Source organism: Rhinolophus ferrumequinum, chromosome 7 (genome assembly GCF_004115265.2).
Source record: "Rhinolophus ferrumequinum isolate MPI-CBG mRhiFer1 chromosome 7, mRhiFer1_v1.p, whole genome shotgun sequence".
NCBI classification, from domain to species: Eukaryota; Metazoa; Chordata; class Mammalia; order Chiroptera; family Rhinolophidae; genus Rhinolophus; species Rhinolophus ferrumequinum.
Window position 1 is genome coordinate 25,747,764 of NC_046290.1, and position 22,774 is coordinate 25,770,537.

The window sequence follows — 22,774 nt, forward strand, 5'->3', positions numbered from 1 at the left end:
CTGTCCCAACTCATACTAATTTTTGTATTTTCATATTTTTGATGGATACACTGGTTGTTTATTGGGACCTAGTAAAACGGCGAGCAAAGGTCATATTGAGGCTAAGAATTGTCTAAGAAAAAGAAATTTGAGAGCAGTGCTGGAGGCGTTCAGTGGAAACTAGCGCTTAACACCATTGCGAAAGCGACATTGACCACAGAGAAACAGGATGCCGGTCTTTATTTTTCTTAAAGGCGGTTCTTTCTGTTATCATGTTAGAGAAAATAATGGAAGCCATAGAGCAAGTGGAGCCCATTCTTTCTTTTTTTAACAGGCAGTTGTTCATATCTATTTTCACCTGTGACTCATGTAACAGTTCACTTTTCAAGGTAAAGAAGCTATTATGACCTGCTAAGGCTCAAGATCTTTGAGAGGAGAGTTTCACAGTGTCTGTTGTATTGTCCCCAAAACACCCAGCCCTGCCTGACTCCAACAGAGGAGAAAAACCAAGGCACAGAGAGGTTGTTGTGCTACATAAGGCAACAGAGCCAGGGCGGAATCATCCTTCAGCCGCATGCTCACACAGGTGATGGCCACACGCAGCCTTCCTGGGTCATCAGCTGTCATGTGTTCCAGAATAGATGAGGCCGTGAGAAGCCCTTGTCTGAACCACTCACGCCTGAAGGTTGAGGAGAGACATAAAGTCCCCTTCAGTTAAGGGGAAGAAGGCCAACCGAGCGAGGCTGCTTCCATCTAAATCATAGTCTCCCTTTCATGGGGCAGGTCCCTGGAATGCAAGCCTTATCGGGCACCCTCACTCATGCCAAGAAGGGGCCGCTTTCTAGACTCAGATGATTGTGTTCCCAAACCAGCCGAAGGAAAAGCATCTAATCCAGGTGTTTGCAGCTGGACCAGGGACTCTGAGCCGCCTCTCAGATGGCACCTGCCACTCAGAGCCTTGCTGGCAGCCACGGTACCTGGTCTCACCCTGGGCTGGGTTCTGTCTGCCGCCTTTCCAGACACTTGCTTTATGGTTCTGTCTGTGTCAGCACAAGGCAGAGCAACAGCTCAAGTTTGGAAAGAGGCCCACAGCGGGAGTCAGTCAGGGATAAGCTCACGTCTTAGTACTGAACCAGTGACCCTGTTAGACCTCTGTGTAAGTGTATATGCTGGTTTCTTGTGACTTACCGCATTTCCCCAAAAATAAGACCTAGCCAGACAATCAGCTCTAATGTATCTTTTGGAGCAAAAATTAATATAAATGTAATTTATATTAATATTAATGTATTAATATAAGTTAATATATATAATATAATACAATATAATATTATGTTACATTATATTATATAAGACCGGGTCTTATATTAATTTTTGCTCCAAAAGACACATTAGAGCTGATTGTCCGGCTAGGTCCTATTTTCGGGGAAACATGGTACTACATCTGCCTGGGCCAAATTAAACTTGCCACTTCAATTAATGAAAACAGCTTCAACACAATTCAGCACATTAAAAAAAAAAACATCACTGAATTGATGCGTTCAAGGAGAGTTTTACCTCCTCCATTACAAGGCCATAAACACCACAAAGCCCAAGTTGTGGTTAGACAGAATCCACACAAATAGTGTCTGGGAAGCAGAGCCCACTGCATGTTAATGACCTGACGAAATCACTCAGCACCTAGTTTTAGACTGTGGGCCCAGGTCCAGTCATGTTCAAGGCGGGGGTCTGTGAGCAGATAAACACACAGCTACGGGGCTCCTGGGTGTGAGAGGTGCAGGTCCCGGACAAGGGGCTGCATGGTTGGGGGTAGGCCTGACCTTCTCCAGCGACTTGGAAGAAGGGCTGGTTGAGCCCAAATCTGTTTTTTATCCTGAGCTCAATAAGAAGAAGTGGAGTGACAGGATCTGACTGGAAGTTTTTAAAAAGCCCGCTCTGGCTGCACAGTGGAGAGGAGTTGGGGGACCTGGAGAAGGTGTGAGTGACCAGTATGAAGCGGGATGTGGGGTGGGTCCAAAGGAGAGGTCTCTGGAGTGGGTGGTGACAATGAGCACAAGAGAAGTGGCCAAACTGGAGAGCGGTGTGGGAAGGTAAGTCCAGTTTGCGGCCTGTTGGTATTATAGAAAGGTCACCATTTTTTATTTAAAGTTCCTTTTTTTGGTAGTGGCGCTTAAAGTGAAAACTATTTAAGCAAAATGTATTTGAGATTGCCCAGATTACATGGTGAAAGCTGCATGGATCAGGACCTGAAAACTTATCGTTAACAAAATATGTTTTGTAATCTAGAAATAAAGTAAAACAATAAAACTGAAATGAAATATACATGCTTTATAAATCAGAGTTCTGCATAGCGTGAGAAAGGTGCTGCCCAGGTAGACGAAGGTATTTTCACTGCAGGGCTGTGTTTGGTTCTGCCATGAGCACTGTTTTCAAGTTAGCAACCTGGGAAGGGGAAAGGCACCCGTGGAGGGAAGGCCTCAGAGTTCGCTAACTCCAGGCGGTGTGTGGCTTCTGTGTTGTCCCACCCCTCTTCACTGTAGGATGTGCCCTTGGCCCTGAGACATGTGGATGCAGGTGTAGTTTATCCCAGGGAGTGCAAGGTGTTTGTTGTCTCCATCTCCCAGGTGGAGGGCCAGAAAGCAGGCTTCCTGCAGGGGCACACTGAGGAGTGTGAATGCCTGGAGCTATGGGGATGCAAAGAAGAACAAAGCACAGCCTCTGCTCTCCTGGGGCCATGCTTGAGTCAAGACCACAACCACAGATAAAATGGCAACAACTACACGCAGTGTACAGAGGGCTTCGGGAGGTGCGGGGATAAGAGCGAGAAAGGCTTCGTGAAGAAATTGGGGTGTGACCTGGGCTTGAAGAATGGGACTACTTCCCAATGCAGAGGGGGACACTAAACCAGGGAGACTGTGTGAGCAAACACTGAGGTGGAAAAGCATCAAGTTATCCCAGAAGTGTGGGGTAGGCCACTGTGCCCGGAGAGAAGATTCCTGCAGTGACAGGTGGGTTGCAGTTATGTTGCAGATGACCGTGAATGACAGGGTAAGGTGTAGAGGAGCCATTGAAACCTATTGAATTAGAGAATAAAAATACCAATGTGTTAGAAAAATTAAGACTAAAGGCTGTGCCAGAAGACCAAATTTCAGTTCAACTTGGATGAGCTTCCCAAAAAACTGTGAGACATTCCTACGTGATTGACATTGCTAAAGATTCCAACAAATGGACTTCGAGGGAGGGCATATCGTCTATGTGGTCACCAAATCTGAAAAGACAAGAGACAACAAACTAAGGGGGACATGGACAGCCATCTGTTGACTTGGAACTCCTGGGTACCATGAAGGACTGCCTGCTTTCCTGAGATTCGGCCAAACTAATCTGACTCTGGCTAAAAATGAATATAAAACTATACCCATCCACCGTGCTTATTTTTAAATGGATGACTCAATTAATTCTCGAGTGTGCAAGAATTTTCTTAGCAGTTCCTATGTGACTGGCACAGTGAGCACCTTCTATTTCTGATCTCTTCCCCCAAGACTTGAGTAGCTTCAATTTTTTTTTCACGTGCTCCACATGACAGCCCTGGGAATTGGAGGGCCAGAGGGAGTGGAAGCCAAGTTTTTGAAAATCATGAGGCTATGGCTGGTTCCCTGCTGAGACATCAAAGCATGGGGAGCTGGCTGGTTAGGAAAGGACAGCACTCGCACATATTGTGGAGTTGTAATGGCTGCAGGCTTTGGGATAAGCCTAGTCAAGCCATTTTCCAAGACAAAGCATGGCTATGTTTTCAAGTTTTTCTCTTTATTTCTAGGAGAATTATAGCATCCCTGTGACGTGGAACCAAGTTCTGCACTGGAGCTGGGAATCCAAGCTCCCTTTGGAATGTGTGACACACTTTGTAAGAATAAGGAGCCTGGTGGCTGATGCCAGCATCCCTGAGCCGAGGTTCTGGAGCAACTGGAGTTCGTGGGAGGAGGTAGATGGTAAGATGTGAGGTGATAAGAGAGGGCAAGGGTTTAGTGTTGAATATTATTCGGGGATCAAATAGTCAAATAGTGGAGGTCCCCTTTGAGGAACTCAGGTAGACACCAACATTATTTTCCTTTGGCTCCTACTGGAACTAAAAAGCATGGGTGTGAAACTTGTCATTGGGAGGTAGATGTCTGAGGTTTGGCCTCTGAATTTATTCATTGAAATAGATAATTATGCAAACCCCGACAATTGTTATTTAAATTCCAAACATGTGAAGCATGTTTATTATAGAATGCTAAGTGAACAAAGTGGGACATAAATTGTACATATGTTTTTATTAGAACAACATACAAAATGTGTATGTATCTAGAGCAGAGATGGGGAAGCTTTTTCTGTAAAGGGCAAGACAGGAAATATTTTAGACTTCAAGGCCTCTGTCATGACTATTCAACTCTGCCATTATAGTGTTGAACCAATCATAGGCAATATGTAAATAAATGAGTGGTTGTGTTCCAATAAAACTTTATTTACAAAATCAGATGGTGGGCTGGAAGTGTCCCATCGATTATAGTTTGCCAGTAATCCCTAATATAGAGGGAAGGGATGACATATGGAAAAATTAAAGCAGTTTATTTGAATAATGAGACTATAGGAAAATATGTTTTTAATATCTCTTAATTTTGATAATTTAATTTTGTTGTAACTAAAATTTAGAGTGGGTTTTACCCCCATTTCTTATGTTTCAGCTAAGCACTAGGCCAATTTTAAAGCAATGGCATTTGGTTTTCTCAAGTATATATCCTTCAAGATTATCTGAAATTCCTGCCGATAGAACCATTTCTTTGTTAAGTGTTTAGCCAATTTGTTAACTCAAACTGATAACACATTAACCCATGAGTGGCCTAGGGGTTAATTTAATACTAACAATAGAATTAAATCTGCACTCTAGTCACTATTTTAGGCACTATACATATTAATTTAGTCTTCACGCCAGCCCTACGAAATAGGTAGTATTTTTATCCCTACTTCACAGGGGAGTTAAAGAACCGATGCAAGGTCATCAGGCCACTAAGTGGTAAAGACAGAATCCCCACCCGGACACCCGAGCCCCAGAGGCCATGCTCTTAACATTACATCCTACTGCTGAAGGAGGGACACACCCGCAGACAAAATTGAGCGTGAAAAGGTAGTAATGAGAAAGACAGAACAACATTGTAAACACCTTTGATAAAATACACTAGATTTCTCAAAGCCATGACCTTCAACTAACCCAAGAACCAGTGGAAACACCTGGTGATCCCTAACTCCCAAAGCACTGGTTCTCAACCATGGTCGCACATTAGAATCAACTGGGGACCGGAAAAAAAATCCCATGCCCAGGCCACTCTGCGGAGGTGGCATCATATTGGTGATGGGAATCTTCGTGACCTGGGGGTCCCGCAGCCAGGCCGCAGTGGGCTGAGTAAGGAGGGGTGAGGAACCCTGAGCGGTAAGTACAGGCAGCTCCTTCAGGGAGGCTGACTGGGGAGGGCTAGGTGGAGAGGTGGCAGGAGGCGTGCGTGGGGAGGATGACGCGTTTGCTTAAAATGGGAGAGACCTGAGGATTTTTATATGCGAATGGGCCACGCAGAAGGAGAGGCTGGAGCGAAAGGAGATACTTAAGTGCCTGGCATTTCTGAGAAGGTGGGAGGAGATGTGATCTACAGCACAGTTTAGAGATGACGCAGGACATATGGGCTTTGGAGCTGGGCAGACCTGGCAGGTGTGACTGTGGCTTTTCTGCTTGAGTGAACTTGGTCTCAGTCCTACCTGTCCCGTTGTTGTGAGGGGAGAGTAAGGATGGCATGAGATAATGGACGTACCCCTTAACACAGGGCCTCCCACGTGGCGAGGGTCAGTAGAGCAGCTACTGCTGTAGTAAGAAGCTAACACTGGCAATGATGCAGTAACCTGCAGTTGTCACCGGAAATGCAAGTACGAATAGCAACAGTATTAGCGTGACCGTAGGAGCAATGGTACAAAGGATGGTTTTGCATGCCTCAATGTTAGTAGGTTGACCGTAGAAACTTAGGCTCCTAGTTTCTCCAGGTGGTAGAAGAAGCTCAAGTTATCTGTTGAGAGTGAGATGGGAGGTGGCTGCTTTGAACTTGGAGGGAGATTCTAACTGGGCTGTCTTTTCTTATCTTGTAGCACAGAAGTCGCTTGGACAGGACCCATTGTTTGTTTTCCCTAAAGATAAGCTGGTGGAAGAAGGCTCCAACGTCACCATTTGCTACGTTTCTAGGAGTCCTGAGAGTAATATATCCTGTGCTATGGAAGACGTACCGATACATGGAAAACGACTCAGTCCAAATGTGTCTGTGTTCATTTTGAATGATGTTCGTTTCATTAGAGAAACTGGGACCAACATCTATTGTTTGAACCCAAGTAATATGAGCGGCATCATACTCTATGTCTCAAGTAAGTGCACACCTTCTCTTTGCCCACCTTTCCCGTTTCCTGATGGAATCTCCTTTAACAGAAAACAAGTAAGCATTTTCATGGTCTCAGTTTTCTTTGGTTTTCCAAGTTTTCTAGGAGAGACTTAGGAAGAGATACCCGAAAGCAATACTTCCAGGATTTCCTATTGTTTTCTTGTCCTTACAGACAATTTTTTTCCTAGAAACCAAGAGTAGTAAAGAGGAGAAAGTTTAGGTCATGACCTGGACCACTGGGAAAATAACCTGCTTTGCCTTAGCCGTGCTGGAATTACCACAAGAGTTGGGGAGGAGAGAGTCTGCAGATTGGAAGCCCCAGAGAGGCAGACAAGATTGTGGTCTGGAGGACCGGAGGTTGAAGCCTTTTCCAATGCTGAGTGTGCCATCTGGGCCAAGTTTCCTAGCCTCTCTGAGCTGGTTTTTGCCTCTGTGAAGGGGGATGATGATGCTTGTTGAGTATCAATGAACGTGGACATCGTGAGTATCAGAAACGTGGCCTGGTCCTGATACTACAGCTGCACACAGTAGGAGTTAGCGCATGCAGCCATTGTACGGACATGTCAGTGCCTCCATGGATGGTAGCAGTGGAGCGGGAACATGTTACGTTGTATGTAGGTGTGTGTGCCCACACCCGGTGGCTTCCTGTGTTTCATCTGGAGACAGCCCTTACCTGCACAATAGGGCAAAATCTGCAACTCTGCCCTCACTGCTCCCCAGACGAAGGGCGTCTCCAGGTTCTGGGACACGTGGTTCATTTGCGCTCCTTAGAACGGCCTCTGAGAACAGCAGTGGCTTCGGGCTCCTGGAGGTGCAGCATTCCGTGGAACGCTGAGCTCCCAACAGCTGAGTTTAGCAGGTTCCCCAAATCAGACTGACTTCCTGGCACCATGGGCGCAGTCCCTAGGTTCTCTGTAAGCCACAGCCTTAGAAATGAAACACCGGGCAACACTGACTGTGCATTCATTCTTTCACTCACTTGGCCTGTTACTTAGCAGTGCTTGCTGAATGCCTACTAGCAGGCCCTGGGGATACAGCATTCATCAAATAGGCTCAGTGCTGACCACTGGCAGAACACCCACCTCTCATCCCCCGTGACACCCCAGAAGAGCACAGAGGAAGGAAGGAGAAAGGGCCAAAAGGATGAGGCACCGGAAGTGTGACTCTGGAGCTGCCAGTGTATAGGCAGGCTTCCATTTAGTGATCCTGCCATCGTTCAGAGTAACTGTGGCCTCAGACCCCAGGCAGAGCGTTCCATTTTTCTTGTTTTTCGATAAAGGGATTTCACTACGCCTCCTGTCTGTTTTTTCTTTCTATGGACAGAAGTACTTGAGGAGCCCAAGGACTTTTCTTGTGAAACCCAGGACCTCAAGAGTTTGAACTGTACGTGGGATCCTGGGCATGACACCACCTTGCGACACCAATCTTCCCAACGCTACACTTTATTTGAATCGTAAGTTAGCTCTGATTACATTCTTGACAGATTCTTCCTTGTTTACGGTGCTTGTGACAACATGACAAAAGTCACATGTAGATGTTGCAGAAAATGTGAACAGATATTTTAAAACCACCCTGCCATGGTTAGGCGGAAATTCTCAGGGGGTCATAAGTGTACAATACTTTTTACCTGAGTTTCATTAAAGGAAAATGTAGTGTAACAAAAGATAAGAAAGACAGTTAATGATGAATTTTGATGTGAAAATAGTTCCATCTATGTTAAATAATAGTTCCCTTTGGGTTTACCTAGTATCTTTTTAAGACTATCCAAAGTAAACTAAGGAGCGTTCTCACCACATACAAGGGGGAGTCGGTGATTCATCGTTACCTATTGAACCACATAAATCAAACTTGTTGAAACAATATTTCCATTATTAGTGTTTGTTGGTGATGGGAAAATGGATGCTGCTGTGTGGGACATAGTTTTAAAGCCCCTGAGTGTGCCCCGAGGGAGACAGGGATACACGGCTGTATTAATAAAAGCGCAAATCCTGGAATTGTTGTTTTTCTGTTTTTTGTTTTTAAGATTTTCCGGGAAAACAAAACTTTGTGAACACAAAAAATGGTGTCATTGGCAAGTAGCTCCAGACTCACAAGAAACATACAACCTCACACTCACAGCTGAAAACCAATTAAGAAGGAGAAGTGTCAGTATTCTTTTTAACCTGACTCATCGAGGTGAGACTCAAGTTATCACAGACTCCTGTGGTTGTGAACATGTCTTTGTTTGACACAACGGGGGATCTAGTAAATGTGCTGCAGAGTTTTGCCTAATTCGCATCCTAAGAAAGGTACAATTCGTAACTCCTGTTAATACTACGCTTGTCTTGCAGGACACGTGTGTGGCCATGGTCGTGTGTTTTGCTAGTGTAATAAGCAGCAATGAGCTTACTATTTAACTTCAAAACTAGAACTCTGATAATAACTTATTTCGTCTCCCATCCCACAGCCTCTGACCCTGCTCCTTCTACCAAGATAATTACAGATTTAAACTATAAGTGTGTGTATGTATTCTCATTTTTATGTAATCCTAACAGTGCTGTGTTTTTATTTGGTTTTAACGTATATAAAAGACATCAAGCTATATATAATAGTCTAGTAATCACCTTTTATATAATATTAACTGGCTAAGATTTAACCTGTAGTATTGAATGTTGCTTTAGTCCATTCATTTTCACTGCTGTAGAATATTTCATTCTGTAAATATACACTATTTTATTTATGCATCACCTTTGATGGGTTTTCAGATTATATAACAAGGCTTTTGTTCTTGGGTACATCATTAATATGAGCATTTTTAATATATGTATGCAGCACACATTGAGTTGTGGGGTTTTTTGAGTATATACCTAAGAGTGCAATTGGTGAGGACACAGAAAATGTGAATGTTCAATTTGTGAAATAATGACAAATAATCCCAAATTATTTTCCAAAGTGGTTGTACTAATTATACCCCCACCCTGTGGATTCATATAGTCCCTCCAACTTGGTACTATTACCCTTTTGTTTTTGTCAATTGAATAGACATAAAATGGTATTTCATGATGGTTTTGATCTACATATCCCTGAAGCTGAATATTTCTTCTTATGTTTTGACCACATCTGTATCTCTTTTAGGAAATGCAGACTCTTTACATATGTTCACTCTTTCTGGGATATTCATCCTTCTCCTTTTACCTTCTTAATTCTCACACAGCTTTCAGATTTCAGCTTAATCATCACATCAGCCAGTCAACTAATTATGCAGTGCCTCCAGGGTAGCAGGCACTGGGAATCCAGTCATGAACAAAATTGGATAACTGTCCCTACTGATCTTATGTGCTCGTGTGTATGTGTGTGTGTGCGTGTGTGTGTGTAGGGGTCTGGTGAAGAGGTAAGAGTGGGGAGTGGAGATGTACAGTAAACATGTAAACAAGTCAATAAAATGATTTCAATGATGTTAGTTGGAACATTCATGATGGTTGTTTAAAAGTCTTTGACAAATAATTCCAACATCTGTGTTACCTTTTTGTTGGCATCTGTTGATTGTCTTTTCTCACATGACTTGAGGTTTTCCTGATTCTTTGTATGCTGAGTAATTTTGGACTCTATCCTGGAAATCTTGAATATTATGTTGTAAGGCTCTGGGTGTTTAGATCCTATGGGGAATATTGACAGTTTTGTTTTAGTGGAGAACTGACCTAGTTAGGTTCAAGTTGCAAATTTCAACGCCCCTGTTTGTGGGCTTTGGCTTCACTGCCAGTTCCGTTTTCAAAGCCTTTGTAGTGGTTTTCAGGTCTGGTCCAGTGCCGCCCAGTGGACAGCCTGGGACCTGGGCAGGGGTCTGTTAGTTGGGTCCTCAAAGTCTTTGGTATGCTGATTAAGATAAAATCCATGCTTTCACAACTGAGAAGTAAGCACACGAGTTCATAAACAACTTTATGGAGTTGCTTTCCCAAGCTCCTACTTCTCCATGATCTCCCTGATACTTTTCATTTTTCTGGAACTCTCCTTTTTATTCTCCAGCCAGAAATCTGGGACTGTAGTTACCCCATTCTTCCCCTCATTTCCACTACTGTGCCAAGTGTTAGGCAGACTGATTGGGGGGGAGGGGGACTGTCAATCTAATGTTGATTCAGTAATACTTCAACTCTTGGTCTTCTATTTTGGTGAGACGCTGGGTTTTGTTATATTCTCCCCATGGGCTGCTTCCCCTCCACAGTCTCCCTGCTTTTGTTTAATTTCAGAGTCTTCAGATACTTTCTTTTTGTATTTTGTTCAGTTTCTAATGTAATCAGTGAGAGAGAAAGGCTGTACTTGGCTTACTCCATCCTGGCTGTAAGTCTGGCTTTATTTGCCATTTTCTCAAAAATAAACAAAAAATACTTATTGAATAAATAAATGATGAACTGAACTGCATATTTATCAAAGTCTTTTGGATCTATGCTTGAATTTTTTACTTTGTTTCCTTTTCTCTCTCTGTCACTTTTTTTTTTTTTTTTTTTGGCAGTTCATCCAATGAAGCCCTTTAATGTGTTTCTTAAAAGTATAAGTGCCACAAATGCCACGATGACCTGGAAGGTACACCCTGTTGGAAATTACTCCACATTATTGTGTCAGGTTGCACTCCATGGTGAAGGAAAAGTGATACAAGTAAGGATATTGCTTAATATTCTATTTTCTAAAATCCCTTTGTGTCCTGAACAGAGAGACTGATGAATAAAATCTCTGTAAACTATTAGTTCTGTTTGGGTTCAAATCGTGTGAGTTTAAAAGGGTCTATGAAATTTGTCACAGACTTTTAGAGTTGGGAAGGGGATCTTAGAGATTTCTTTTTCTTAAATAACTAGTTTTACTCCAAATCAGGCTGTGCCATGTTGTGATTTGGCTTTGCAATGAAGTATACTCACCAACACTTCTGTCTCTTATCAAGCAGCACAATGTCTCCGTCAAGGTGAAAAGTCAGTACTTCTTAAGTGAGCTGGAGCCGGTCACAGAGTATGTGACCCGAGTACGCTGTGCTGCGGCTAACCACTTCTGGAAATGGAGTGAATGGATTGGTCAAACCTTCACCACACTGGAAGCTGGTACGTTCGGATCCCTGACATTTACCTCAAGGATCTAAACTGACGCATCGGTGATGGGTTGGCTTCCCTGAGAGCTTTTGGTTGTTCCAAAAACTAAGGTGAAAATATTAAAACAGAGGCTGAGTACTACCTTTAAGGAAAAAGAAACACACACCAAAAAACTGAATTAAATGGCTAATGAGATGTGAGTGGGAAGACATCCACTTCAGACATTTGCTATCGGTGTTATTTCCACTGTATATTTTCTCCCTGATCTTTGATTTTGCCAAAGTGGTTTCTAAGCAGCTGGCCCTGCTGGATTCCGCTATGGATTACATTGGGCTATGTAAATTAGTGCCAACTTTTAACTCAGGACTGGGGACAAGCCCAGTGTCCGTGCCAAGGAAAGCACTGATCCCTGCCAGACAATCTTAGGCTATGTTTGGAAATGTAATGATATGTGGAAACCTAATTATTATTGATAAGCCATTTGTCCAGCAACAGCGCACCGTCCGCCCTCTCCAGAATGCGCTCAGTGGTCCTTTCCTCAATATTGACAAAACAGAGAGTTTTTCTCCCAAATAACTGTGTCTTACAGCTCAAATAGGTCTCAGGAGATTTGATGGCCCAGCCCTGCTTTCATCTCCTTTCAATTCAAGGAAAGAAAGTATTCCTGTGGCCCAGTTTACAGATGGAGCGACTTGGGCCCACAGATTAAAGAGACTTGCCTAGTTTGCAAAGTTAATGAATGGCAGAGACATAATAATAATCACTAACATTTATGAGTATTTAGTATTTGCCAGACATAGCTCACAATGCTAATAGTGTTTCTCTCTTTGAATCCTCACAACATGCAACAGGTACTATTACGATTCTCACTCTATCGGTGAGGACACTGAGGCACAGAGAATAAGTCAATACCTGGCCTAGCCAGTAAGTGCCTGGGCTGTGACGGCACCTCACGCCCAGGAAGTCTGACTCCGGAGCTCCATCCTTAACCAGAGCTGGATTCTGCACCTCTGGTGTAGTTATCACAACCTTGAGATCTGGTTGATTCAAGTCCTGGCTATTTTACGGCCGAAGGAAGGATTATATGTATTTATTTTATTCCATCTTACTGTTTGTTTGTGGGCTGGCAGAGCTCTTTCTGTTTCACCTGGACAATTTTAAAGCAGCGACTCTAATTGGCGGGGAGGGAGAGCATGGCGTCAGAATCTACACATGGGGTTGCTCACTAGTCCCACTCAGCAGGCCTGCTCACACCCACACACACCCGCCCTGGAACTCCAGTAATATCTCCTAGGGGTGTCCGCGCCTCAAGGGTCCCTGCTGTACGAAGCCCTGTTCCTGAGACTAATACGACGTATTTCTCAGTTGTGTTTTATTTGAGAATTTTTGCTTTAATAATACTGTTTTGCTTTGGGTTTTCTTTTGCTTGTTTTTTGCAAATTCATTCCAATGTTATAAATAACTAAGTGCGAAAGGAAAATGGCCAAAAAAGATAAGAGTTTTTAGTAAATTGTGCTTATTTTAGATTAGAGTATAATAAACCTGAAAATACTTAACTTTGCTTTTCACGATGACAGGAAAATGACATGAATCTATTGATGGAAAATTTTTAGTTTTTTTTTAACCTCTGATAACACTTGACTTAATGCTAGGAAAGTCAGTGTTTGTGTGTATTATAATCATACTTAAGTATAATCACGGTGAGCAGAGTTAAATGACACCATTGAGGAAATTATATTGACATAAATATAGAGCAGTATCAACTGTGCTGCAGTGGTCTTTTCTTACAAATACTAATTTATAAACCAGTTGAAGATTTTGCACTGAGCTTGGCGTCCCATATTGTGCCTTAGTATTTTAATAAGTTTTTGATTTCCTATTGGCTTCTCCAATGTCTTCTTTAGCAAATTAAAATCTTCTTCAGTAGATTTTAAAATGATATGGTCACCTGTAGGTTGAGGACAAAGTGGTAGCAACCAAAAGAAAAAAGGACTTACTTCAATTTCAGTTATTGGGGACAGTAAAGTTATATTTTTATAAACAGAAAGTTAAATGTTTAGGTGTCATATTCCAAAAACAATTCTTGCATAGAGATGTTTTTAATCAAATCACAAATCCCTTGTCCTACAATTTACTGTTGAAAAAGACAAGGAAGCAAACCCTTCTAGAGCAATGTGGTTAGAACCACGTCAGGGGGAACTGTGCAGCACGTGCCATGAGTGTCCACAGGTCGCTGACTCAGGCTCCGGCTGGGAACTGGTGGGGAAGGAATGGGGCCTTCCCAGCAGAGGTCCACAAGGAGAGGTTCCCAGGCAAAATTCCAGTGAAGGGCCAGCCAATGGGAAATGAATTCCTGGAAGAGCACAGCCTGCCCTGAGGGCTATCTGTGTGAGTGCTTCCATTGCAACCTTCTCAAATAGGGCGAGGAAGTAGCCATGGTCCACTGATCAAAGAACAGGAAGTTTACCCAACTCACTTACTAGACTTGGTCTGACAAATGATTCCAGAATTCTTTGGTGGCTCCCAGAAGCTCTGCGGCTTGTCGTTCATAAAGGGCTTTTAGTTTGATGTCCCGTTCAGATGCAGCAGACCTTTTGTAAAGCACCTGCTATGTGTGCCTAGTGAGGAGTGAACAATGTGACCATGGATAAATGGGTAGAAATCACAGAGAACAAAAAAGCGAGAAGCAAGCCTCAAGGATACTCATCATCACTTCATTGATCGAGCTAGAAGACGTTGGAATTCTACACACATCTGGTGACCCAAGAACTTTTCTTTGGTTAATTTCAGCTCCCTCTGAGGCTCCTGATGTCTGGAGAAATGTGAAGTCAGTGCTGGGATCTCATATTGTAACTTTATTCTGGAGGGTAAGGTGCACATGTTTAAAAAGGCAGATTTGCTTGGCACTAACTCTTTCCCTGTGAGACTGGATTTGGGTGCAGTCTTCCAACTGGGAGTGCTCTTCACATGAGTCCAGCAGAATGTCTTGTCCAGTGGAGGGGTCCCCACACCACACTGATGTCCCTCCAGCTTGCACTGTTCCTTCTCTGACAGCCCACTGCACAGACGGCCAGTTATGAATGTTAGAATCTGCATGTCTGTAACTTCTACTCAGGCTCACCTCTACCTTTTGCAGGGTTCAGGGCACAAATATGAAGTGGAAATGTACATACCGTATTTAAAGTTATGAATATTTAAATACTGATAGTATTTATATTTAAAAGTAATGAATATTTAAATACTCCCAGTATTTACATTTAAAAGTTATGAGGCAAGTAGTTATGTAGTTAAAAAACTACAATATAAATATATGTTGTCCTCCTACCTTGACTAATATGCCTCATGACAACCTGGAAAGTCAGGTCTGTGTTCGGAACTCTCGATTCCTCAGTGTTTGATACCAAAACATAGCCAAGCTGGAAGAGTTGGGCCCAGCCATAATCCACCCCCTTTTCTTCCCACCTCCACTCTGGTCCTCTCTGCAAGGAGTCCTGTGCATATATGTGGACCTGCTAGACTGTGTGTCCAGGTTCTGCCCACACCCCAGGCAAACAGTCACTCACAGACTGTCCTCAGGTCTAGCAGGGGCCACATATTAGGGGCACCGTTTGTCCTCAGGATGGTAGGCCTGAAGGACAGGCCCTGGAAGTGGGCTTGGCACTATGTGGGCTGGGAATTTCTGCAACTTGGAGGATCACCTAGAAGGGGGACCCTGGGCTCTGGGTCTGGGGAGGGCATCGCTGGCGGAGGGAGTGGGGCCAGGAGCCGGGCGTCCTGTAGGGTTCAGGTGTGTCCTCTCCCAGGGATACCTACTGCACCTTCTTAAATGCAGGCTGGAGACCTCCTTTCTCTTGTTTCCTGACTTGGTCACTCTTCTGTGGACACATTATGCTCTTAAGGAATAATGGGATCATCCTCAAATGATCTCATCCTCTACTCAACTTTAGTTGGTTAGAGAAGAAGGTATAATGTCAAACTTGGTTTAGAGGGCTATTTTCTCTATTAAACTGCTTTAATTAGCTGGTGTGTGTGTGTGTGTGTGTGTGTGTGTGTGTGTGTGTGTGTGTGTAAGTTGTTTTGGGGACAGAAAAGATAAAAAAGTAATTTTCTCCTTTCAGAGGAAAGCCCGTTTTGAAATGATTATCATTTTTTTTCAGCCACTATCAAAATCGCATGCCCATGGGAAGATTCTATTCTATAATGTAGTTATAGAAAATCTAGACAAGCCATCCAGTGTAAAGCTCCTCTCCATTCCTGCTCCGGCCAATGGCACAGAACTAACCCTCGACCAGTGTTCTTACCAAATCCACGTCACAGCTAATAATAGTGTGGGCACTTCTCCTGCTTCTATAATTGTCATCTCTAGAGACCCTGGAAACAGTGAGTTATGTTTTGTTTTGTTTTTATTCTCTTGGAAAATGTCGATGATGTTTTTAGGTAGAGATGAATAAATTGGAAAGACAATTACTTGAGGAGACAAGATGTCTAGTTACCAAGCAGTGTTAGTCATTCTGTTTCGGTCCAGGTGAGTCACTGGGCTTCCTGGGACAGTCCACAGTGTGGGAAGAATGACATTTCAGCCATCGCTCAGGACATTTCTGCCCAGAAGATTCTTCAGCAAACTTGGGAAATTATCTCAAATTTACTCACATAAATGCAACAGTAACAAACAGTCCTAACTGATAGAGGTGGTATGAATGTGCTTTGTGGCTAAGGAAATAAAGAGTTGCATTTATTATATTGTAAAATATATCATTATTCTTTGCCCCCACCCCTAGAAAGAGCTCGTGAACATTTCCAGAAGTCATAAGGAGAACTGGCATCACCTTTCAAGAGGGGCTTTGCCAAAGCTGTAGAATAAAGGATGGTAGCTTGCTAATTAATCCCTTAGTGTGTGAAAGAGCAAATGCCCTTGCACTTAAAATCAGCAGTGATATTAATTTCCTTCTAGGGAGAGCTGTGAAAAGAGGTTGGATACACTAAATCCCCACAGTAACACACTATGAGACAATGCACAGCTGAACGTAATACAATGGACATTCGAGGTCATTCATGAGCCTTTCAGTAATGTCTCCCTTCAGTTACTGCGATTAAGTTTTTCAAACCCTGCTGATGGGGTTATATCAGGTAGTATTATACCTATCATTCATGGTAGGCTTGAATTGGGGTTAAGTGGGCCAAATTAGAGGGTATCGTTGCTTTGTTTTATTTTAATTTTAAGAATTATCCTTTGTGCCAACTTAAAAAAAGAAGTTAGGGTTGTGGCACGGAAGAAAAACTAAGGAGTTATTTAACATAACCTTTGCTTGTCAAGACTGTATTAGGGAAGGAAATCACTAGTTGTAATCTGCCTTCACTGGGACCAGAACAGTCAAAGCAGGCATTTCCTTCACCCTGGAGTTGCTGGTGGATAAAAGAAGACCACCCCACATGAGGCCCAGTCCAAACAACACTGCTGATCACTGTTATCTGTTTTAGGGTCTTCCCGAGGTGTGGGTTCCTTCCATACCTTCCCTCCCTATGTCCTGCTTTCAGGCCCCCTTCCCTTTGCCTGTGAGGCTCTCTCTAACCTTCCTTAAGTGGTCACATGCTTAAGTCACTAGAGTGGATAAAGTCACTGATAAGCTGAGACAGACCAATGAGGTTAAGACAACTTACATCTCTCCATGCACTCCTCAAAATATATTTGCAATTTTAAAGAAGCAACTTGCTTAGAGTTATGATTCTAAGTCAGGGTGAAATTTTAGTCAGCGTGAATAAGTGAAGTGAAAAATGTCACTTAGAGATTTGTTTCTTTGATGAAGGAGGAGAGGGAAGCCATGTAGGCAGGATATACAAAGGCCTTCTTGGGGAAGGAACCCCCTGCCTCGTACCCAGGACTCCACATTCCTTTGGATACACCCAAAAGCTGAGTAATAACTCAGTGTCCAGAAAATTTAGTAGCATATTAATGTTCAGTGATAATAAGGATTGCCAGATAAAATACAGGGCGCCCCATTCCATTTGAACTGCAGTTAAATATTGAGTAAATGTTTGTGTAAGTCTGTACTATGCAATCTTTGGTCCTCATGGGTTGATTTTCTGAGCAGTTGCTTGCGGGCCCACTCTTTGATCAGGGTGTGCTTTCACTCAACCAACCAGCTGAAACCACAGCTCTATCAACAGTAGCAGGATGTGAAGGGAGCCATGGGACATAGGAGAAGTCCTCATCCCTCAAGATCTAGGGTGACGCTAGATCAGTAGAACTGGATATCCATTAAGACCATATCACCTTTTTGCCAACAGTCAGGCCTTATGAAAACTACCCTGGCATATGAAATATGTTGAGGTGGCAGCCTTGGTCATAAATAGTGTGGACATTCTTGTGTAATGAGACTTAATACCTATCCGAATTGCATTTTTGTCCTCACCTCGATCTCTACCCCTCGCATCTCAGAAACAGTAGTTAGCTCAGGAGCAGCCAGCATTACATGGGGGCGTTCAACTCAATTATTTGTTCATTCCACAGATATTTGTTGAAAGCAGATTAAGTACCAGACATGGTTCTAGGTCAAAGGTCAGCAACACTATCGGTAAAGGGGCAGATAGTAAGTATCTTAAGCTTGGCAGGTCATACAGTCTCCATTACATAGTCAATATTCTTAATTTGTTTGTGTGTTTTTTACAACTGTTTAAAAATCTTAAAAACATTCTCAGTTCAAGAGTCGTATAAAAACAAGTCTGAGACTGGATTTGCCCTGAGGGCAGCAGTTTGCTGATCGCTGTTTCTGGTGCTGAAGTCTGGTTGGGTCTGAAGAGGTCAGAACAAGGGGTGTCTGAAGGGCAAGTGTGAAGGGAGAGGCAGGAAAACACCCAGGAAAGCATCTCTCCTCTCCCGCACCCCACGCTCCTGTAGTAACTGAAGTGGTGGGGCCCCTACCTGTTGGATACACTGCATGTTCAAGTTTATTTTATTCTTTACATACTTTTACAAAATGTTCCGTTAAATCTGAAACATTGCCCTATTTGTAATATATAGAAAATGTTGAAGAAGGAAGAATTCAAGGCACAGAGGATGGATTCTCTTTGTCTTGGAAACCCCAATCTGGAGATGTCATAGGCTATGTTGTGGACTGGTATCCCCAAGACCCGCGCTGTCAGCTCCAATGGAAAAACCTTGACCCCAATACCACAAGCACAGTTATTCGCTCAGGTAAGAAAAACCTTCCATATCACCTTTAAGCAAGTTCAACTACCAACCTTCCAAACCTTCCAAAAACCTTCCATCCACCTTTAAGCAAGTTTAACTACGATGTCTAGACCATCTCAAAGATACTTTGTGATTAATGCACAATTTTGAAATTATAAATCCAGCATGAGGGCTAGAATTTCAAATTTTGCAATGAGATTTGGCCTGAGATTTGACCTTGAATCTACTTTGACAGACAATATCTGGAACTCAGGCTGGAATACGGTTTCATGATTTTCATGAATTTATTCCTCTAAAGTAGTGGTCTTGAATGAATGGCAGAGGGACATTCTAACAGTTTCCAGAGCTTTTACGAAACAAAGAAGTATATGGATTTGGGATACATTTAGGAAATAGTGTTGATGGGAGTGGATCAGCTCCTACAGTTTCAGTGGAACATATCAAACTTGCTCTCTTACCCCACACTGGATTTGTAATTTCAAGATTGCTATTTTAGAAAAATCAAAGGAGCCTAGGTTTGTAGTTTGAACAGGGGGCCTCATGGCGCCATCTGCTGGGCTCAAGATGAAGATGTGAGGCTTGTCTTGGTCCAGAGGGTGACAGAGGGCATTCAGTTGTCGGTGGGAGTGACAAGGTGTCAGTGGCATGGCAGGTGCTGCACGTGGATTGCAGAGGTGCGGCTGTGAGGGGAAAGTGAGGAAGTGGGAGCAAATCCTTCCAGACACGTGGCTTTTATGGGCAGAGAGAAGGCAAGTTGCTGGAGGGGGATTTGGAGTCAAAGGAGAGTTTATAATGGTTTTCTGTGCCTGCTCGAACTCCACACCCGGTGTCATGCACACGAATAAGGGCATGTTTGAGAGCTCTTCTTCCCAAGGACAATGTAAGGATGGTCCCCACAGGCTTCCTCAGAAACAATGGAGGACTGCAAGGCTCAGCAGAGGGAGGGAAGAGGGTGGAGAGGAAGTGCAGAGACCCCGAGAAGGAAATTATGGAAGGGATACAAATTCAGTTTTTCTTCTTTTTCTTTTCAGAAGTAAAGAGAATCTCATTCTGTGTTGTTGAAAATCTGTTGACTTTTCTTGTCTAGATGCTTTTAGACCAGGGATCCGATACAACTTCAGGATTTATGAAATTTCTACAGAAAGGATCGCTTATTTATTGGAGAAAAAAACAGGATACGCCCAGGAACTGGGTAAGTTTAAAGCATTTCATGTGTCTATGGGCAGACTTGTTTAGAGCAATCCGGAGACTCTTAGCTTTGGGTATAGGAAGATTTCAACACCCTTCCTAATATTCAGTGTCCCATAATTCTGGAAATTGGGTTTTAGAAAATTATTTTTTAACATTTTCATTGAAGACAATTTATAAAGTGTTATGCAAAAGACAAAATCCTGGCTAGTTTTACCACCCCAAGGCAAATACCCACTTGGATAACTGCATTAGTTCCACCTGGGAACTATAGTTCTTCAAAGCTGCCCTTACCCCTTCTGCCTCCTCCCCTCCCCTCCCCCTCGGTCCATTCTCTTGTCAGGTCTTCTCTCAAACATGACAGTTGACCCTTGAATAACACAAGGGTTAGGGGTGCTAACCCCTGCACAGCTGAAAATGCACGTATAACTTTAGACTGCCCCCAAACTTAACCATAGTCGTCACTCAGCATCCACAGGAGGTTGGTTCCAGGACCCCGGCAGAAACCCAAATCCGTGATACTGAAGTCCTTTATAGAAAATGGTGTAGAACAGTGCATACAGTGGGCCCTCTGCATCTGTGGGTTCAACCAACCACAGATCAAAAACAAGTGGTTTTCCATCCTTGGTTGGGAATCCATGGATGCAAAAGCCGGGGATACAGAGCGCCGACTGTATGTTTATTGAAAAAAATCCATGTGTAACTGGATTCCTGCAGTTCAAATCCATGTTGTTCAAGGGTCAGCTATTTAGAACTCAGGAACAGAAGGAAATCTAAAAAGGCCTTTATTGTCTTTTTTGCTGTGTGACCTTGTGTAAGCTACTGAGTCTCTCTAGGCATCACTTTCCTTATCTGTGAAAGGCGAGGCTTAAACAAGAAGATGGCTCAACTTCTTCCCAGCTCTCTCAGACGACATTAAGGCATGTCTCCCTGGAGAAAAAGATAAAATTCCTTAACTTGTCACAAGCTCCTACAGCCTCTGGAGTTGACTATGGTTCTACTTTTAGTTTACATGAATGCTCAGAGACTATTTCCAAATCATGACTCTTTTCTTACCCCAACTTCCTTTCCTAGCCCCTTCAGAAAACCCTCAAGTGGCCGTAAGTAACTTGACATCCCACTCCTTCAGTCTGAGTTGGAAGGATTATTCCACTGACTCCCAATCCAGTTTTATCCAAGGGTACCATGTCTACCTGAAACCCAAGGAGGAGCAGTGCCACCCAGGATTTGAAAAGGTGGTCCTTTCAGGTGACTTCTTTTTGTTATTTCACTCCTTCCAGGTCTTATTATTCGAAATCATGGGAAAGGCTGCCATGTCTGACTGTGGCCAGGCTGAATTCTATTCTTGCATGCTTTTATGATCCAATAGGTGCCGAAACGAATTAGTAGGTGGACAACATGGTGGGGGTCGGTATTTGAACTTACTTAAAAAAAACAATGTGACCTGGTATGCTTGGAAGTATTTTTAGTACCATCGTGCCCGGAAGACGACTTGCCACTTAGGACACTTTCTTGCTAACCCATTTTTCTTTTTTTCCTTTGAGTTTGGTTATGGTTATTACAATGTGTTTTTAAGTCTCATCAAGCTCTTACTGTCTCCAGCAGATCTGTGTGCTCTTCCTGGATCACCAACATCCTTTGCTTAGTAGATTTTTTTGCTTTTCTTGCCAGCTCTTGAAAATTTTACCAATGTCCTCAGTGTGGTGAAATTATGATATAATTTTTGGTTGGTTTAAAAATGTTGACGGTGCTGAGTCAACAAGAGTGTTAGTGCCCAACTCTCTCACAAGACCTCTATCACACACTTAGTAAGTTTTTCTTCTTGTAAAAAAAAAACGTTTTTTGTTTTTTGTTTTTTTTAAACCACAGATGATTCAGTATGTTGCCAATATAAAATCGACAACCCGGAACAGAAGACTTTTGTCGTGGAAAACCTACAGCCGGAATCCTTCTATGAGTTTTTGGTCACTCCATACACAAGTGTTGGCGAAGGTCCCCATGATGCTTTCACCAAGGTCACCATTCCGGATGAATACTGTGAGTTTTTTTCAAATGAAAACTCTCCCCTTTAGGAGTTCCTGGGAAACTGACAAATTACATATGCAGTGCTATGGGCTTTGTCTGATCAGGAATTTTTAAACCTTTCTTTCCTGTCTTTCTGTCTCTGTCTCTTTTTCTCTAGATGAGACTTTTTCACACACACACACACAAAATGTTGTATAGAATCCTACTACACAAAACAGATACGAGTGGGGCTAATCTGACTGATCTATGGCCTGGAACCTTCCTCCTGCCTCTCTCAGTGGCTCCTGAAGCACTTCTCTGGAACTCCGTCCCAGAATAGTTTGAAAATTACAGACAGCATATTTTAGTGTTGGCTTGGAAGAGCCACATGACTTCTGTCTAGAGAAGGGCGGTGCTGTTTTTCTCAGCTGGATTGCTCTCTGCCGCCAGCCTTCTGGCTGGTTTCCTTCAGTGGCCAACTAATTGCTTCCTGACTTTGCCTCTCTGGGGCAGATTAGAGATGGCTGTGATGAGGCAAGAAGGCTTTGTTCACAAACCCGGCGTTTGCAGAGTTGGTGGGGAAAGGGTGAGATAAAGAGATCCATATTTTCAAAATGCCTTTGGTCTGAAAGGTGAAGATAGAAGAGGAAGGAGAATGGCAGGAACTGGTTAATGGTAAATAAGATTCTCCTGGTAAGCCCTGACCTGCGGTGAACAGGAAGGTGGGGGAGAAAATAGATACTGATGGAAGGAGAAGGAGAAAAGTAGGTAGCAAACAGGGTAATATAGAAGGTCCACACTGCAAGGGAGCTCTGAAGGAACTCCTCTGTGAATAACAATTAGGCTAAAGTGTCTGCCTGAAGTTACCAGCTGTCCCCCACCAGTGAGGGGTCCCTTTGCTGAAGGCGGGCCTGTGA

The 22,774-nt window shown here is 43.2% G+C and overlaps 1 protein-coding gene across 3 annotated transcripts in view; it reads left to right on the plus strand.

Annotated features, from left to right (window-relative positions):
• Positions 1 to 22,774, plus strand: part of OSMR (oncostatin M receptor) — a 49,011-nt gene that overhangs the window by 20,995 nt on the left and 5,242 nt on the right. For 2 of the 3 annotated variants that reach the window (XM_033111004.1, XM_033111001.1), the window contains exons 4-15: positions 3,791 to 3,962; positions 6,142 to 6,411; positions 7,749 to 7,878; positions 8,449 to 8,600; positions 10,912 to 11,054; positions 11,335 to 11,488; positions 14,267 to 14,343; positions 15,634 to 15,856; positions 18,495 to 18,668; positions 19,753 to 19,857; positions 20,928 to 21,101; positions 21,723 to 21,890. In XM_033111004.1, the coding sequence (XP_032966895.1) occupies positions 3,791 to 3,962; positions 6,142 to 6,411; positions 7,749 to 7,878; positions 8,449 to 8,600; positions 10,912 to 11,054; positions 11,335 to 11,488; positions 14,267 to 14,343; positions 15,634 to 15,856; positions 18,495 to 18,668; positions 19,753 to 19,857; positions 20,928 to 21,101; positions 21,723 to 21,890 (1,942 nt within the window). The remainder of the gene's footprint in view (positions 1 to 3,790; positions 3,963 to 6,141; positions 6,412 to 7,748; positions 7,879 to 8,448; positions 8,601 to 10,911; positions 11,055 to 11,334; positions 11,489 to 14,266; positions 14,344 to 15,633; positions 15,857 to 18,494; positions 18,669 to 19,752; positions 19,858 to 20,927; positions 21,102 to 21,722; positions 21,891 to 22,774) is intronic. The other variant, XM_033111003.1, reaches the window with a different exon arrangement.